The sequence below is a fragment of the Natrix helvetica genome (assembly GCF_964273705.1).
Source record: "Natrix helvetica genome assembly, chromosome: 3".
Classification (NCBI taxonomy): domain Eukaryota; kingdom Metazoa; phylum Chordata; class Lepidosauria; order Squamata; family Natricidae; genus Natrix; species Natrix helvetica.
Window position 1 is genome coordinate 139,305,320 of NC_138549.1, and position 18,526 is coordinate 139,323,845.

General features: G+C 42.7%; 1 protein-coding gene across 3 annotated transcripts in view; it reads left to right on the forward strand.

Moving 5' to 3' along the window:
- Nucleotides 1-12,136: 12,136 nt before the first annotated feature.
- The window catches only part of LOC309388662 (receptor-type tyrosine-protein phosphatase V-like), a 69,538-nt gene continuing 63,148 nt past the window's right edge, over nucleotides 12,137-18,526 (forward strand). For 2 of the 3 annotated variants that reach the window (XM_081946171.1, XM_081946172.1), the window contains exons 1-2: nucleotides 12,138-12,472; nucleotides 16,529-16,592. In XM_081946171.1, coding sequence (XP_081802297.1) covers nucleotides 12,296-12,472; nucleotides 16,529-16,592 — 241 coding nt within the window. In that variant the 5' untranslated portion in view covers nucleotides 12,138-12,295. Of the gene's footprint in view, nucleotides 12,473-16,528; nucleotides 16,593-18,526 lie in introns of all 3 variants that reach the window. The other variant, XM_081946173.1, reaches the window with a different exon arrangement.

Here is an 18,526-nt window from a genome sequence, read left to right on the forward strand (position 1 = left end):
TGCTACATCTTCACCTCCCATTCCCAATCCACCCCGGTGTACATAACCTAATCCCAGTGGTGGCTTCCAATGCTTGATGGAAAATGTGATGACTCAATAACCTTATTCCATCCAGCCATTGGGTGGAGGAATCTCTTGCTTTGAGTCCAGCTCTATCTGATGTCAAAGGTAGAGGGCAGAAGGAGAAGAACTCGGTTTCTCCAGCTCTTTAATTGCTCCTCCATTGGTTTGTCATCCTTTCTCAGGGATTAAAGCAGAAGCTCTGTACAAGCAACTTAAGCAACTAAGGTTACCTGTTGCTGTTCCAGGTTGGCTGAGCTCTCCTTATATCAGAGGGATTGACGAGACACGCTTGCAGAATTTGCATGGGAAATGTTCCACAGATATTATATATCTTGCCTCCTTGCAAGATAAGGGTGATAGCATTCTCATCTTTTCTAATCAGTGGCTGAAGTGAAAGGATTTGGATGTGTTCTGAATTAAATGTATTAATGTGTTAGCAGGTGTAGTAAGTCAACGAAGATCAAGAGGAACATTTAGTTCAGGTATAGAGCAAGCATGTTGACAGGGTCTGCTTCCAAGCTCAAAGATGGTAATATGTGGGTGAAGCAGATGAAATGAGAACAGATAGGCAAAATAATGCAAAAAAGGAGAAAAGAGAGGGGAAAATATGATGTGATTCAGAAGTTTACTTTTAAGATGGAAAGTGAGAGAGGACTAATGGAAAAATCAGCAGATTTTAAACACTTACTGTTAGATCTGGGCAACGAGAGACAGACTGCGGACACGAAGTGACTTAACAGCTCTTTATTAATAGTAGTAGTGATCCAGCTTGCTCTGTGGTCGGAGGGTTCCCCTTTTATAGGGATCAAGTACGCCCCTCGACCAATCAGAACGATACCTGTTTCCCGCTGTAGCAGCGGACCAGAGGGGAGACTTACTACGATATATGCTAATATCTAACACCCCTCCCCTCCTAGATGGAACGTTGCGGTAGGTAACATAGTCTTTTAGGTATGTGGGTGTTTGTCTTGCTCGGGAGGAGCGTCGTAGTTCGGGTTGGTTAGAAGTGGTTGCAGGAACGGGTGCTTTTTCTGTTTCACGTTCAGGAGGTTTTGTGCCTTCGTTGTTAGGGCGTTCTGGAGTCTGCTCGGTTGCGTTGTCTGGGGTTTGCTCTGCTTTGTGCGTGTTTTCTTGTTCCCCGCTTGGTTCGCAGGTGTCGTAGTTTTCTATGATGGGGCTCTCGCGTGGCTGGCTTTCTGTAGGTAGGAAAGTCTCGTCTTCGTTTCGAAGGTCTGAGTGTGCTAGGCGACCCCGAAGTTGATCGATGTGCCTTTTCCAGTTCCGCCCATCTTCTAGTTCCAGCAGATACGATCGTGGACCTGTGATGCCAATGACCTTTGCCGGCATCCACAATGTTCCCCCTGCATAGTTGTGGGCGTATACTGAATCCCCTATGCTGAAAGACCGAATTTTGCTTGTGGAGTCTGGGGGAGCTGTGGCAGAGTAATTTGGGTGAAGACGGTCCAGGTGAGACCGTAGACGGCGGCCCATGAGTAGTTCAGCGGGACTCCTACCCGTCGTTGCGCTGGGGGTAATATGCTGAATTAGGAGGTAATGGTCAATGCGTGTTTGCCAATCACCTGGACCCATCCTAGCGAGGGCCTCTTTTGCGAATCGCACCATTCTCTCCGCCTGTCCGTTTGATGCCGGATGGAATGGCGCGACGAGGGCATGCCGAATTCCCTGACCTGCTAAAAACGTTTCGAAATGCATGGCCGTGAATTGGGGCCCGTTATCGGAGACTAGGAGGTCGGGCAGGCCATGAGTGGCGAAAAGTCGCCGTAGAACCTTAATGACTGCCTCTGCCGTGGTTGAAGTCATTAGGACTACATCTAGCCATTTTGAGTATGCATCCACAACTATAAGGAAAGTCTGACCTTGGAATGGCCCTGCGAAATCGATGTGTATTCGCGACCAGGGTGCTTTAGGTTTCTCCCATTCTGTGGCGGGCGCTTCCGGGGGTGCTGGTCTCGATTCCTGGCATGGGTCGCAAGTGGCCACCTACTCCTCTATTTCTTTGTCCATGTTTGGCCACCAAACGTAACTTCTTGCTAACGCCTTCATTCTAACAATCCCCGGATGACCCACATGTAAAGCATCTAATACATTCCTACGTAAAACATACGGAATAACAACTCGATCCCCCCACAATAAACAACCTTGTAACACTGAGAGTTCGTCCCGTTTTGACCAAAACATTTTGAATTCCGGGCCCACGTTTCCCTTCGGCCACCCCCTCCAAACCCAAGTTTGAACTTGCTTTATTACAATGTCTTTAGAGGAGAACCTTGCAACGTCGTATGAAGAAACCGGTCCAGAGTCCAAACAGTCAATGAGCAATACCGGTACTTCTGGAGTGGGGTCTGGCAGAATGTCGGGTAATGGGCAACGGCTGAGTGCGTCTGCGTGTCCGAGGGTGGAGCCCGGTCGATGAATCAATTTGTATGAATACGCAGCCAGGAAAACAGTCCACCTGGTCATGCGTGGAGAAAGGGAGACCGGGGTGGGGCGGTTTCCCACCAAAAGTCCCAACAATGGTTTGTGATCTGTAATTAGTTCAAAATCGCGGCCGTAGAGGTATTCGTGGAAACGCTTTACTCCACCTACAGCAGCCAGCGCTTCCCTGTCCATTTGGCTGTAATTCCTTTCGGCCGATGAAAGAGTTCTGGAGTAGAAAGCGATGGGTGCTTCTTTTCCGTCGGGCATCCTGTGGCTAAGGACTGCTCCAACTCCGAAGGGTGATGCGTCGCAGGTCAATACCAGCGGTAGGGTCTGGCTGTATTGGACAAGCAGTGAGTCAGTGGTGAGCAGGCGCTTTACCCCGGCGAAAGCTGCAGCTTCGGATCGTCCCCATTTCCATGGTGCGTTCCTCTGGAGTAGACGGTGTAGTGGCTCAGCAACGGTCGCCTTCTGCCTCAGAAAAACGCTGTAGAAGTTAAGTAATCCGAGGAAGGCCTGCAACTCGGTCTGATTTCGTGGTGTGGGGGCGTCCTGGATCGCCTTAATTTTCTTTGAAGTGGGGTGTATTCCCTGACCATCGATTCTATAACCCAGGAATTCTACGCTAGGCATGTTAATTTGGCATTTTTCCTTTTTAAGGCGGAGACCCTTTTCTCTGATTCTGGCCAAAACAGTTCTGACTCTTTTATTTAATTGCTCCTCGTTTGCAGCGGACACCAAGATGTCGTCAAAATAGGGGACGACTCCCGGTATCCCTTGCAAAAGTCGTTCCATGACGCTCTGGAACAATCCTGGGGCAATGCTCACGCCGAATTGTAGCCGGTTGCATTTGAATGCTCCTCTATGCGTCACTATAGTTTGGGCCTCCGCTGTGGCGCTATCAACTGGCAGTTGCTGGTAAGCTTGTGCCATGTCTAACTTAGCAAATACCTTTCCTGGCCCCAACGAGTGCAATAAGTTCTGTACTACAGGCACAGGATATGCGCTCTGTTGTAGCGCGACATTAATCGTGCATTTATAGTCCGCGCAGATGCGGACTGATCCGTCTGGTTTGACTGGGGTCACGATGGGTGTTTCCCAGCGCGCGTGATCTACCGGCTCAAGGATTCCTTGCTCCACTAACTTATCTATTTCCTTATCTATTTTTGGGCGGAGTGCAAAAGGCACTCGTCTCGGTTTAAGTCGGATTGGCGCCACTTTGGGGTCTAAATTGAATGATATTGGTTTACCCACATACTTACCAAGACCGGGGCTGAACACATCCTCGAACTCCTTAAAAATCTGTTCAGCACTGCTGTTTCTCACGGCGTTGATTCCGGTGACTTCTAACCCCAGGGCTTCAAACCAATCAAGCCCCAGAAGGTTCTGTAATGGTGCACTGGCGATGGTCACGGGCAGCTGGGCTTCGATGTCCTTGAAACGGATGTGGAATGTGCCTTGGCCCACGATGGGGACTTGGTTCCCCTGGTAGTCTCGTAGCAGGACGTCTGGAGCACGTAGTTGGCTCTTTCTGAGGCTAGGGATAGCCTGTTTCATGGATGCCCATGAAATAATCGTCAGGGTCGATCCTGTGTCAACTTCTAGCTCGCAGGGTGAGCCCTCCAAGAGGACTGTGACTCTCAGCCTTTTTGGCCGCTTAGGGCGGACCTGATGTATTGTGGTGAGATACGTTCGCAACTCCTCTCTCTGGGTCAACTCTATCTCATCGTCTACATCCTGAAAATACTCTCGTTGAGCGTCTTGATAGAACGCTCTTTCAGCTCCTTGTGAGTAATCTCTCTGGGGATACGCTCGCTCAGCTCTTTGGGAATTTTCTCTCTGGGTATACACTTGTGGATTTCTCTCTGGGCGCCCTTTCTGATTCCGCCAAGCCCCTGGGTTGGGCTTCTGTTGGCGGTACATGGGTGGCTGCCATGAGGCAGGGACTCCGCTCCGGCACACTCGTGCGATGTGCCCAAGTTTGTTGCAGTGCGAACAAACAACGTTCCTGAACCTACAAGTAGACCTGGGGTGATTCCCTCCGCAACTTGCGCAGGGTGGCAAGCGGGATCCGGGTCTCCCCTCAGGCCTCATGTGACTGCTCCGCATCAGGTGACTGTCCTCAAACTCGGGATCCTCGTAGGCGGGGCTTGTGTCCTCGTAATGAACTTTGGTGTGTCTTGGCGCTGGCTGGCCAGTGTTGAAACCGCGTTGAATTGTTTCCGCTGATCTGTCTGCTGCTTCTGAAGCTCTTGCCTCCTCGAGTACAATCTGTAGGCTTAAATTGGTTTTTGCTAACAGCCGCTTTTGTAGGGAAATGTCTCTCAGCCCGCTAACGAGTCGATCCATAATCTGCTCATCCAGGTCTCTGAATCCACAATGTGTGGCTGCTTTACGTAGGGCTGCAACATATTGGTTGATAGATTCTCCCGCCTTCTGGTTCCTCGTGTTGAACGCTTGGCGGCAAACATGGCGGGAAGGTTTTGGCGCGTAATGAGTCTGTAGAGCTTGTTGCAACGCCGCCCATGATACTGCCTGTATTGGAGTAGGCGCGGTGAGGTCTCTGGCCGTATTGAAGACTTCCTTTCCGCAGTAGCCGAGGAAAATGTTTTTCTTCCTTGCGTCGGTAATCCCCGTGTATTCGTTCGCTTCGAGGAAACACTCGAAACGAATCATGAAGGCTTCCCATTCGTCGTTTTCTGGGTCGAAAGGAGCGGGGGGAGCATGCATCGCCATCTTCTCTGTTTGAATTTGCCGCGCTGCGGTGATCTGATATGGCGGCCGGAATTTCTGCCGAATTCCTGGGCTGGATCAAATCCGGAGATTCTGGAGGTAGCGTTCTTCGTCCTATCTGCCTCTCGATCCCACCTTCGTCGCCAATGTTAGATCTGGGCAACGAGAGACAGACTGCGGACACGAAGTGACTTAACAGCTCTTTATTAATAGTAGTAGTGATCCAGCTTGCTCTGTGGTCGGAGGGTTCCCCTTTTATAGGGATCGAGTACGCCCCTCGACCAATCAGAACGATACCTGTTTCCCGCTGTAGCAGCGGACCAGAGGGGAGACTTACTACGATATATGCTAATATCTAACACTTACACACAGTATGGATTGTAGTATTTTTATGGCCATTACATGGATGTTCTTTCACTGTTTTTCCTTGGAGAAGATTGAAATGTCACTCTGACAATATTTCCCTCAAGACCCCCCTTTCCTCAATTAGAGAGCTTAATGGCCAGTTCTTTATAATTTAAAATTATTCTTCTGACAATCCTCAGAAGCCTCACTCTTCGTTTTTAACTTTTTGCTAAAGGGAGGCCATTTCATGAAATTCCATCATATCTGGATAAGTTACTTTAGATGATGAATATTAAAATGGAAGAAATCCAAGTTTTAGTACATAGTTGGCACACCAAATTGTTTCACTTAAACAATTCTGTCATACTCTGTAAGATGCTTTGGTTGTTTTAAAATTATTTGTAATTTGTTTGACAAGATATGAATATTTCTTTTAGATATTTATATATAACTGAATTGAGTTTTCAAAAATAAATTGCTGCATATTCAAAGCTCTGGACAATATTTATTGCATCAAGACTCTTGCACTGTACAGCTCAGCTTTTTCCAGGGCAGCGTCCTTCTGATGTGTTGTCATCCTCCTGGCAGTTTATGGAAATTGAAATTCCAACACATTATACTCATAGTTAAAATAAAATAAAAAGATTGACATCATGTGCACAGAATCCAATTTTGCTTTGTGTTCATGGAACTAGGCTGGAGCATCTTGGAGCCCAACAGGTTCCCCTTTTTCATTCATAAGCACATGAAACCCTGAGAAGAATAATTCTTATTCTAACTACACACTAGCTAATACTTCCTCCATTTTCCTCTACCCTTACTTTTGCTAACGATGTCTGTTAAAAATCCACCTTTGGTTCTTTCTACTTAGCTCTGCTACAGAAGATATATTATTATATACTATGCTGACTGAGATCTGCCTAGTTGGGGGATTAAAGCTGGAAGCAGTTCCAGTTCCAAGAGAAATGCAAAGCCTGAGTTGGTTCTTTGCAACCACAGACTCCTGGAAATCAGCCTTTCCAAACAGCTACCCATTCAGAAGCCAGCTGGCTCTTCTTCTGCTTTGGCAAGAAGCTCCATCCCCTCCCCTTCCCTCATTTCTTCCCCTTTATCCAGCAGAAAAAGCTACCTGAATGGGGGGCAAACCCAACGCAAAGCCATCCATAGCCTCCAGGTCCTTTGTCAATTGCCACTGAGCTTCTTCTCACAAAGAGAGAGAGATGTAGCCAAATAGATATAATCATTTGGGGGGAGGGGTGAAAGCCTAATAGAGATGAAATGTCTGTATACTATTGATGCATATATCTGCCCAATTAAAGAGAGCCCTTTCAAGATATATTCAGATTTGGATTTAGGTATGGTAGTTTTGCTATTATTAAGACCCAAGAACAGGGTATGATTCATACAGTTTCTTTCTAAGCTATATGGGTTTAATGGGTCTTAATAATAGCTTCCAGAACAGCCTCATGTAGAGCATATTGCAAACAGTTTATACTGCAAGGACTATAATACCCATTAAACATATACAACATGAGAATGATGGGAGATGCCCAACACATTGTAGGGTACCATTTTAAGAAAATTGCTTTTAGGTATTATAAACCTTCCCCCTTCTCTTGTGAGACTAATCCTTTTGTTTTCCAGTACAGCTGTTTTGCTGTAGGCTTGTGCCCAGATAAAGTAAGTACTTGGAGCAAATATTTGAAGTTATTTTATTATTAAGTATGCCGTTAGTTCATATAATTGAATACCTCTCTAGGTCTAGAAAGTTCTTTCCTAACCCTAGGCATCTGTTTTGCCTCTAAAAATTAATTTGTGGAATTTATAATCATAGATTAGAAGTAATTCAGACTTTGATAGCTTTGACTATTGAAAATATTTATATGCTACCAACAGGACTGCCTTTTAGCTCTGGTGGCTTTTATATTTAACCAGTAAGTCTCTTCCCAATCATCTACAATGACATCAGAGATTCTGTTTCAGATTCTCCCTTCCCCCCCAACAGCTGTAGTGCATTATTATGGGCCGCATTTCCTGAGGAAATTTTAATGACATGATTATAAAGCTATAGCCAGTCAAATTAAATTGTGGGAAAGTTGGGAAGGCAAATGAGGTTGTATAATGCTTTTATTTTGTAGTAATTAGTGTGAAAGAGTACTGCTGTTCTGCAATTGTTCCTCAGTTGCAATGGATTAAAACAATATGTACATGATTATGTATATTTTGCTGGCTCTATAGTAGTTTGCTGGCTTTAAAAAAAAAGTTTGATATTCAACCATCACCATCGCCAAGTAAATGAAGTTTTAAAAACTCTAGCAGAGTTAATCATATTTCTTGCATTCAAATATAACATATACGATCAGTTTTGCTAGTTCAGATCAAAGTTCTACATCACCTTAAATTCAGTGGTCAAAAATGCGCCCTCACGCATGACAAAATACTATAGAACAATTCCACTTGCGTTCTCCAGTAATTAACATTCAGAACAGGAGAACCGCTGGCAGAAATTTTGAGTAGTTTGGAGAACCGTTAAATACCCCCTCGGACTGGCCCTGCTCCCATTTATGCTCTGCCTCCCGCGTCCCAGCTGATTGGGAGGGAATAGGGATTTTGCAACAACCTTCTCTCGGAGTGGGGTGGGAATTGAGATTTTACAGTATCCTTCCCCTGCCACGTCCACCCACGCCCCCAGAACAAGTAGTAAAAAAATCTGAATCCCACCACTGATTCAGAAGCATACTTCCTCCCATCCTGGAATTGAGATACAGCCATCATTTCTAGAAGCTATTTTATCCCATCTTTTAAGACCATCCTGATTAATAACTGCAATTATATCTTTTGCATATGAACTACATAATTTAACAAAATACCATGTGGGGAATCTGTTTCTTTTTATTGGATCTGAAATGTCTACCTATCAGCTTGCACATATTAATCATCCTTAGGCTCTTGTAATTTTCAGAAGAATCTGATGGGCCATAGTTAGAAGCAGAACACAGATTCAATAGAATATTGGCCTCTTCCAACAGAGCTGTCTATGGTTTTAAGGAAATTTCTACAATTCCATCAGGAATTTTTGCACTTCTAAATAAGGTAGGCATTTCAGTTCCTCCTTTATTAAATAACCAAAATAATGGAAAGCAGACCAGTAATTCACAAAGAGACTGTTGCTGCTTCCTACTCACTGTGGAATGTTTCTAAAAGCCATTACTGATTTAAAATAGCTCACTAAACCTGTAATTATTGCTCAAGCAAGTTGTCAGCCCACAGAACTAGCATAACATCAGAAGAGAACTGTGTGCAAGAGGCAGGATCTTCTTTTTTAGTCAAGAGAATTACATATTAACCAAGAAAATTACAAAGTATGTGAAGCTGCTTTGTTATGAATTGAACCTTCTTTATAGATCGGATGTATACATTTATACAAATGACTGATAAGAACTATAACTGTTGGGTTGCAGTCTGTTAACATGAAGGAAATTCCTGAAAATGCGGTCACAGAAATATCAGCTAGTGATTTTTGATTGTCAATTAGGAATAAAAAGTTCACCTGGAAGTTAGCCTAAATTCCATCATTTGGAGGTGGGGGGGAGGCGGATTCTGTGGTGATTTGGAACAAACTCTTCATAACTTGAGCATAAACACTTAATGACCATCTCATAATTTGCATGTTAGGCAGGTAATTATGTCTTTTAAACAAAAGTAAGAGAGAAGTGTGGCTTTAGGTCATATAATCTTAGCCTGTTCAACCTACAAAGCCCTATTCCAACATAGGGACGTTGGGAATCATCCATGACGACATTTGGGTGCGCAGGTCTGAGCAGTTCCTTTAGCAAGGTAAAACCAAGGTCCTCCATTGCAGATCAAATATTTCATCCATAAAAAGACTTTTTATTTTGTTTATGACCGCCAACATACCACCACTCAAACTGGGTAACACATTTTATATTCTCTCCTTGTTAAGCACACAGCAGAGAGCAAGGGAGTCATTTAGAACATGTTTTATGCAACCAACATTTTTGCCCATTGAAAGTTTCCTTTCCCTAGGTTGTTCCTATCCACAAGGGGCTGACAAGAGATACATCAAGCCTACCGAGATGTAGTAAAATTTAAAAACAATTCCACACTATGGAGGGCAGATCCGGTACCTTAAAAAAAGGTTGAAAATATTTGCAACAATTTCCAAATATTTTTATTAGCCCTATTTGTTTTCAAAGCAGGATAGTTTCTTTCAAAATAGATAATGCACTTCTGAGGGACCATCACCTTCTAAATTGTATTAATAATATTAATAATAGCACAAAAGCTTTTGCTCCTGTTTCTTCATGTTGAGACATATTAACGTATTTCTTCATCTCAGATTCTTTCCTGTCACAGAAGCTTTCTTTCCCATAAAATCTAATGCATAATGCATGCCTGGTAATCTCTCATTGTCCCAGGAAACTATAAACAGGAATTAGATTTCAGTCAGGCATGAATGGAGAAACACACAGGTTCCTTGCAGGTTATGTTCTCCAACTCTAGCAAGCAGACCTTCCCTCCTTACGAATCAGAAGTATAGCAGAGAGGCTTAAAACACTCCAGAAATACCTCGCAAGGACGAAATTAATGGAAATGCTGGCATCAGTTGTCTGGGAAGATCTGGAATCAGTGCTTATGACTAGAAAGGTTTTATATTCCTTTTTCTTGACTGGTTTCTGGCAATGTTTCTGGGAGAAAAGAACTACAGTAATCCTCAACTTACGGCCACAATTGAACCCAAAATTTATGCTGCTAATTGAGAAATTTATTGAGTTTTGCCCCATTTTATGACTTTTCTTGCCACATTTGTTAAGGGAATCACTGCAGTTGTTAAATTAGAAACACGGTTGTTAAGTGAATCGGACTTCCGCACTGACTTTGCTTGTCAGGTCGCAAAAGGGAATTACAGGACTGTGGGTCACTGCAACCGTCATAAATGGAAGTCAGTTGTCAAGCAGCTGAATGTAAATCATGTGACCATGGGGAAGCTGAAATGGTCATAAGTGTGAAAAATGGTCATGTCACTTTTTTTCAGTACTGTTCACTAAGCAAACTGTTGTAAACCAAGGATTACCTATAGTTGCCTCTTCTCCTGCTCTGTTTCTTCCTCTCTCAACTTATGTGTTTCTCTAGTTCTACCTTTTATTTGGCCAGCCAAGATGGCACATCTACTTGAGGTGAGCAGCCTTTATCTGCAATCTTTCCCTGTGAGGTGGATTAGCTTCTTCAAGCTCTAACTGGTCCAGTTAGTTACCTTTCCTCTACTGGGGAATGGCAAGGTGGAGTGGGTAGGCTTCATCAGATAGTTGACAAAATTTCCTATAATAGCATCTTGTTTTGGGGGTTCCCCAATTGCGTTCCAGGGATTAAAAGGGCAGTTTGAACTTCTATCAATTTAATGCATGCTGTTTATAACCATAGTGGGAGATGGGATATCACAGCTGGTTGGCTGGCTGGCTTTGATGTTGAAACCCAGAATATGTCAACTTGAAAATCTCCTTTTATACTGAGTGAGAGTTTGTGGTGTACATGCATGTGCTTTCAGGCATTCTCTCAAGCAAACAAGTTGTGAAAGCTGATGATTACTGCGCATGATTCAAAGCTTAGAACAACACTCTATACTATGTGGATGCAATGTTGTTCATACATTTCAAGTCTTAGTAACACTTTCCCAAAGCGTCTACCATAATTTGTTCATCTTTAAGATATTGTGGTTTATCAGCTTATCAAACTAAACAGAAGCACAACTCGTTTGAAGGGCAAAGCTTGCCAGCAGGTTAACCTGACAGTGAAATCAGGCTGGGAAGCCTTTGGCGACCTAATAATTCAGGTCCAGAAAATCACCCGTGGCTGCAAGTCTTCCTATAAAATTCTCCATTGGGCGGGGTGAAGGAAAAAAGAAAAAAGAAACTACACGCACTGCAATTTACTTTCCACTTAGATTTTGAGATACGACCAGCTTTTTCTATTACAGGTTCCAACTAAGGTTTGGCTCTCCTTGAAGCTCCGCTCCAACGTGCTTTTCCCTTTCCACTTCGGCGTCGAGGAGAGCAGAACGCCTAGTGGCGGGTCAGGCTTCGTCCCTGCGGAGGGAGCGAGAGAGAGAGAGAGAGAAAGAAAGAAAGAGAAAAGACGAGGAAGGAGCACATTTTACTCGGGCGCCACGCCGACAACTCCCTCGGGAAGTTAAAGGCGTCGCTCGTTCCCTCCGTTTTATTCCGGCATTCGGCGTCAAAGAAGAACCGAGCTTCCCGCCATCCACTCCTCCCACCCCAGAAATCCTGCTCCACTTTCACCGCCTCCTTCTTTCACACCGGCGACCAGGAGCCAGCGACCAGGAGCCAAAGGCAGCCTCTCTGAGAGAGACTCTCACCCAAAGAAGACGCAGGCACGCCCACACCGAGGAACGCCGCCGCTGGCCAGGCTCGCAGCCGTTCTTTCTTCCTCCTGACGGGAGCGCGCCGGCGCGCACGCAGAGAGAGGCGTATATATAGACCCAGGGAGCAGCCGATCCTTCCCCCCCCCCCGCCTCCCCTCAAGCGCCACCCGGAGAGGGAGAAGCGTTTCCGTGTCGGCTCAGGCGCGGATACTGGCCACCCGCGAGGAAGCCTTGCCCTAAACCGGCCGGTCGCAGGCAGCGGCTGTGCTGGCGTCGCTAGCATCCTGCATGCCAAGGCTTTGAGGTCACCCTCCTATGCGGGAAGCCTGTTGCCGCAGAGGCAGCTACAGCTGGAGAGCCTCCGGGAAAAGGGACCTGAGGGGTCCCGCGGTGCCTCTTCCTCTCTGGAGCTTGTCCGGGCACCCAATGCTGCTGGTGGTGGTGGTGGCCCTGCCCTTCGTTTGGGCCCCCGGACTGGCCCACGGCTGGGAGGTAAGCACAACCCTCATCGCGGGAGCGGATGGGCTGCTCCGCGTGGGGCGGGGCGGGGTAGGGTGAGTAGCGGCCAGGAATTAATTTGTGACAAAAACAAACGAGACCCACGGATGCGTGCAGGACTAAGACGGTGTTGACCTGATTAAATGCGTGTGCAAATGCAACCATTCGGTGTTAACGCAAGACTGCAAAAAGAGACGGGAGGCAGACTGTACTCAAGTTCCCGAAGAAGCCTTCCCCAACGCGGTGCCCTCCAAAGGACTGGATGGCAGTATTAATCCAGCTGGTCCAGTTGCTGGAGGTTCCGTTTGAAAGGGGTGGGGGGAGGCAGTGAGAATTGCAAAACTGCAACCCACCATCCTCTTAAGTTGTTGAAGGGAGCTGGTAATAAAGTTCTCTGCATTACCCTTGCTCACAATTTTCCTCAGAAAACTTGCTTTGCTTATTCGAAGATTCACAGGGCTGCTTAGGTATGGTTTGAATTGAAAACCATGGTTTATAATTTAGCACACTGCAGTGTGTGAGCTCAGATGTTTTGGTCAAAACTGGGGAGCAGCCTGCTGAATTTTAGGAAGATACTACCATGAGTTGTATTATATTAACCCTTCTCACTTCACCTGATAATTTTCTGGCCACCTTGGGTAGCTTCCTTAATGTTTCTATCTGAAGTTGATAAACTGTAAACCAACAAAGGCACAACTTTGTGACTTTGTTGCAGAGAAGATTTCTCATGCTGTTTTGGGGTAAACAACTTATGCAGAGTCCAAGAAAAGAGTAAAACAAAGATAATACACTAATGAAATTAGAAAACAAAAGCAAGCATAAAAAACTACGCCGACACTTTTTTCCTGGGTACTTTTTTCTATTTTTAGAAATTATCCTTGTTTCTACCACATAGTTATATTTTATATAACGCTGCTTTTCTTTAAGCTTCTCTCTGTTTTTTGATAATCTCAATATTTCATCCAATTGTGACTTTCTTTGTTTTCTTCTTTCTCTCAACTTACTTACTTTATCTTCATATATTTGTTTTGTGATTCAGTCATAATTCCCGCTCTGTATGACCAAACCACTTCAACACTCTGTGTTCAATCCATATTTACTTAGCATTCTTTCTATGTACTATTCTTCTTGTTTTACCACACATAGTAACCTCCCATACCTGCTCCATTTAACTATGTAGCTTTTAACACACCCAGTTCTCATTTCTGTATATTAAAATAGGCAGAAGCACATTTTTAAACACATTTTTTTACTACTTTCAACAGATTCCTCAGAACAGACCGCTACTGCCTTTCTACCATTATTTGGACATATTAAAATATCCTCATTCATGTTCCTATGTTAAATGTACTATACCAAAGTACACTAATTCATCTGCTTGCTCTAGTTCACGGGGTGTCAAACTCGCAGTGTCAAAGGTTGCTGTCACATGATGTTTCAGCTGGGGTGGGCATGGCCTGCATGTGATGTATCCGGCCTGTGGACCACCAATCTAACACCCCTGCTCTACTTTATACAATTAATGTATGACTTGCAATCATTTACTCCATTTGCCTTGTGAAGTATGACCTCTGCAAGTCTTTGATGCATTATTTTTCAGACCCATAATCCCTGGTGCATCATTCAATTTATTTAAACATTCTGTGCACATTATTTAGATTCTCAGTCAACAACATAGCATTATGTGTACAGAAAAATATCTCTGCGTTTACATCTTTAGCCAACATATTTCTATGGATTTCTATTTTCTTATGTACTCACATAAGTACTTCATTCTCCTTTAATATTTATTGAATGTATTTATTTATAAATGTATTATTAATAACATTTTATCCTTTTCATTCATAAATACTTTCACTTCCCTGCATGTATTTGTCATATCTGGTTCATACAATCAAGCCATCTTTAATAGGCTCCATGATCTCCTTCCCTTTCTCTTACTTTCAGAAACATACAACTTTTCTTTCCTTTCCCATCCTTTTTGTCATACATATCTCTTACATTCTAAGGAGCAATCTCCTATATGCAGTGGTCCTAACAATAGCATAGATACTGCTTCTATCCCAATTGTGTTTTGGTCAATTAAGTTTTACCGTAATAATTTTTAGCAAGATAGCATAAACTAGATCACCTATTTTAGTCTGCCTATGCATCATGCAGTATTCCTTGTTGATAATGGTTAGGGCATAGTTGGCATAATTTGGCCAGTAGGATATTATTAGAGCCAACAACTAAATACGTGTGTGGAGATTTTCAAACATCCAGATCATGGTTGTTCCAGAGATGCTTTTCAAGAAGCAACTGGACTTTCTTGGGTTTTTCCCTTGAAGACTTCTTGGATAAAAAGTGAAATGTCTTCAAAGGTAAAACCAAGAAAGTCCAGTGGCCTTTTTAAAAGCACCTTTGGAATGACTAAATATAGAAATCAGTTATACATACAGTATATATGTATAGTATCTGGGCTTCCTTGTCATAATTTAAAAGTAAAAGCAAATACAGAAGGTTAAAGATATTACTGTTTTGGGGAATGGGATGAGGGTTTTATTCTTTCTTTGCTGTCCTTTTTTAATTTAGAATTATGGCCTTGTCTCTTTTTTTTCCATTGTTATCTTTCCCTCCAGATGATAGAAACAGTCAATAAAGAACAAGTGTAACAAGCCTTCCTACCACTATTTTCCATGTTGTACATCAACCACAAAACCTTAAAGGGGATTGCATTTAATATCTGGCTTGACCCGATGTTCTCCTATTCTCAGACAAAGTGCCTTTCCTGGGCACCAAACAAGTTATATGGAAGGGGATCCCTACAGCTGTAGTGTTCAAGTGAACAAACCTGCAGAACACTACAGAATAAAGCAAATTCAGTTCCTTTGAACAAGAAACAGTATCTAGTGATGAGTTTGATTTCCAGAAAGCACAACTTAGATCCAGGTGCTGAGACCTTGGCATTGTGTGCTCAGCTTACTAGAGTCAAAACAATGATACTGGCTTTCTACTAAGAAGGAAGCGGTATCTGACCTTTAAATAGTTCTGTGATTATGGAGATGTGCAACAGAATTCTTTCTGATCAGCAAACTGTAAAACTAGGCTGTGAGAAGTTTCTTTTCAACCCAGAATATGAGGCAGGCATAATTCTGATAACTGCAAGATGCCCTATAATAATCTATGTGGTTTGAAACTCCAAACCAGAATTTCACAGGCAAGTACAGACCAAAAAGAAAAGAAAAAAGAAAAATGAGTAGCTCTCTTGCATAAAACTTGTGCAGTTTAGTATCACACATTTTTCCTCTTTGTTACATTTGTATTTATTTATGTTATTGTTTAGTCACTAAGTTGTGTCTGACTCCATGTAAGCCCATGGACCATAGCACACCAGACCCTCCATCCTCCATTGTGTCTGGGAGTTTGCCAAATTCATGTCCATTGCCTTGATGACACCATCCAATCATCTTATCCTCTGCTAAGCCCCTGCTCCTTTTGCCTTCAATCTTTCTCAACCTCAGGGTCTTTTCCAATGAGTCCTCTCTTCTCATTTGGTAGCCAAAGCATTTTAACTTCAACTTTAGTATCTCTCTTCCCAAAGAGCAGTAGAGTTGATTTCCTTTAGAATTGACTGATCCTTGATCTCTTTGCAGTCCAAGGGACTCTCAAGAGTCTTCTCCAACACCACAATTTGAGAGCATTATTTATTTATATCCCATCTTTATTAGTTTAAGGTAACAAATATATCCAGCATACCTCCCTCCTCCTATTTTCTGCAGTGCAAGTGAGACTTCAGAGTGCCATGGAGTTCTCCATTAGATGTCCAGCAAGGAATTGGTAACATCTTACAGTAGATACAGAAAAAATGATGTTGGGGAAAAGATTTCATTAAGTTAGAAATTTCTCACTGCAATACAGATTCACTTTTGAAAGTGTAGGCAGGGCTTCCTTAATCAAGAAGCATTTGATAATTTCTTATTGTTTGTACTTTGTTCACTTTTGCCACTCTAAATCATGGAATTAAGTAAAAAAAGTAAGGAAATAATCGAATGTGTTCTAATCATACAGGATGACAGATGCAATCAAACAGAATGGCAAAAACCTTTAGGTGGAGGATTATCAAATGAGAAAGGTAAGGCCTTTTTACCCATTTCACTGTCAAGTGACTCGGGCAGCTTTTTACCCATTATCACTGGGAATTGCCAGATAGAAGATTTCAGGAATAATCACTTTGTACCCTGGGCCATCAAAATTATAATGTGTCCACATGTTTTTGAAGCCACAGTAATTTCCCTGGAGACAGCTCCAAGGAAGAATGAAGTAGAGATTGAAGGGAGTCGGCAAAGTTTTTCTCGTCTTTCTTGCCTTAATTCTCCAGGGAGGTGCGGAGAAAGGGCTTGACTTGGGGAACGTAAGATTTACTCTCCTTCCACTCAGTTCAGCATCTGTGGAAACCTAATTTTTTTTAAAAAAAACCCTTTTATGTCAAAGATTCACAAACATTGTGGTTGCGAAATACACTAGACTATGGTTAACTGAACTATGGTTTACTGAATTAATCCAATTGCCTGGCTTTACACAACAACCCGAAGCCTAAAATACATACAGAGGCTGGATTCACACAACATATCCAGGTAAGCTATAGCTATCTAATTTTAAATGCACTGTGTCATTTAGTAATAGTTAAAATGATCCTGGCATTAGATTACATCAAATCGCAAGTTTCTGCTTGTGGAATATATTTATGCCTATTGGCCTAAAGCAAAACATGGAACTTCCTCTAGTTCTTCATGTCAAAAATATTTTTCTGTTTTGCTTTGATTCATATAAAGTATTATGCCAACCTTTTAAAATGGACCCTTCAGAATTTGAGAACATGTTGTCTATAATAACAAAATCGGTTTCCACTATGGGTATGTCCAGTCAAAAAATTACAGTTGAGAAGGCTAGTCCCTTAGCCTTTGCTGATGTTCTCTATTATTTTAAGTTACTTTTTTTTTCTGAGCAGGCTTCAAAATAAAGCACTGGCTCTCAATCACTCACAATTATGTTCTAGAAATGCCTCTGGGGTCTATGGAGGGGCGGGGGACAAAGGCTTTGTTGGAAATACAGGTATGTTTAGAAGTTTGTGCTTTCCTTTGAACTAATTAAACTTTTTAAAAACAATATTAGGTGAGGCACAAAAGAAGGTGGCCATGAGCTGTGCTCATTGGCATCATGTTGTACACACATTGAGTCATTAAGTACAGGCAGGTTGCAGATCTCAGTGTCTGTTTTTTCAAACTACATTAAGCTAAAATGAAGTATATCATAATAGAATTTAGGGCAATGGCTGTAATCAGTTTTCAGAGAATCTTCCAATCTTCAGGTCCAACTTTTCTAGAAGTACTCTGGGCTGCAGTGGATACTGCACTGAGGAAACCCTGGGTGCCAATTTCTGAAGAAGCAAAAACGTATTTTGCTAGCACTAAGATGACATGCTGCATATGTGTTCGAGAGAAGCAATAGCAAGTCACTAGTTTTAAAACTTGAGTTCATTCAAGATTAATATTGTAGAGAGCTGGACAGTTTCTTGAGGTTTTTTTTTTTGTCGGTGTTAATTAAATCAGGCCACATGCTTGCTCAACCATTAATTGTAGCATGCAGGAATCTCAAATAGGTCAGTTCAGCACATGCCACATACATAGCAATTACCAAAGGGAATTGTCAAGGATAAGACTAGCATAGACTGTAAAACAGGTTTTATAAGCAAACAGATTTGTACTTTTTTTTTAATGTTAGGAGCCAAATACAGTATTTCTACTTTAAAATAAACAGAAACCTTTCTAATTATAAACTCTTCAAAGTATTTCTCACCATGCATTAGTAACAAAGTTCTTTCTTGAACTGTTAATAAAGCCACTCCATATACTGGATTTTAATCACTCAAGATACCTCCATATCTTTCTTGCTGCAGATTTAGCATAGCATAAACTGTCATTCAGAAGTGTGAAATATTAATTTCAGTTAGGACATATATGTAGATATAAAAGTAGAAAATGATGAAGAGTAAATAGTATGAGTGAT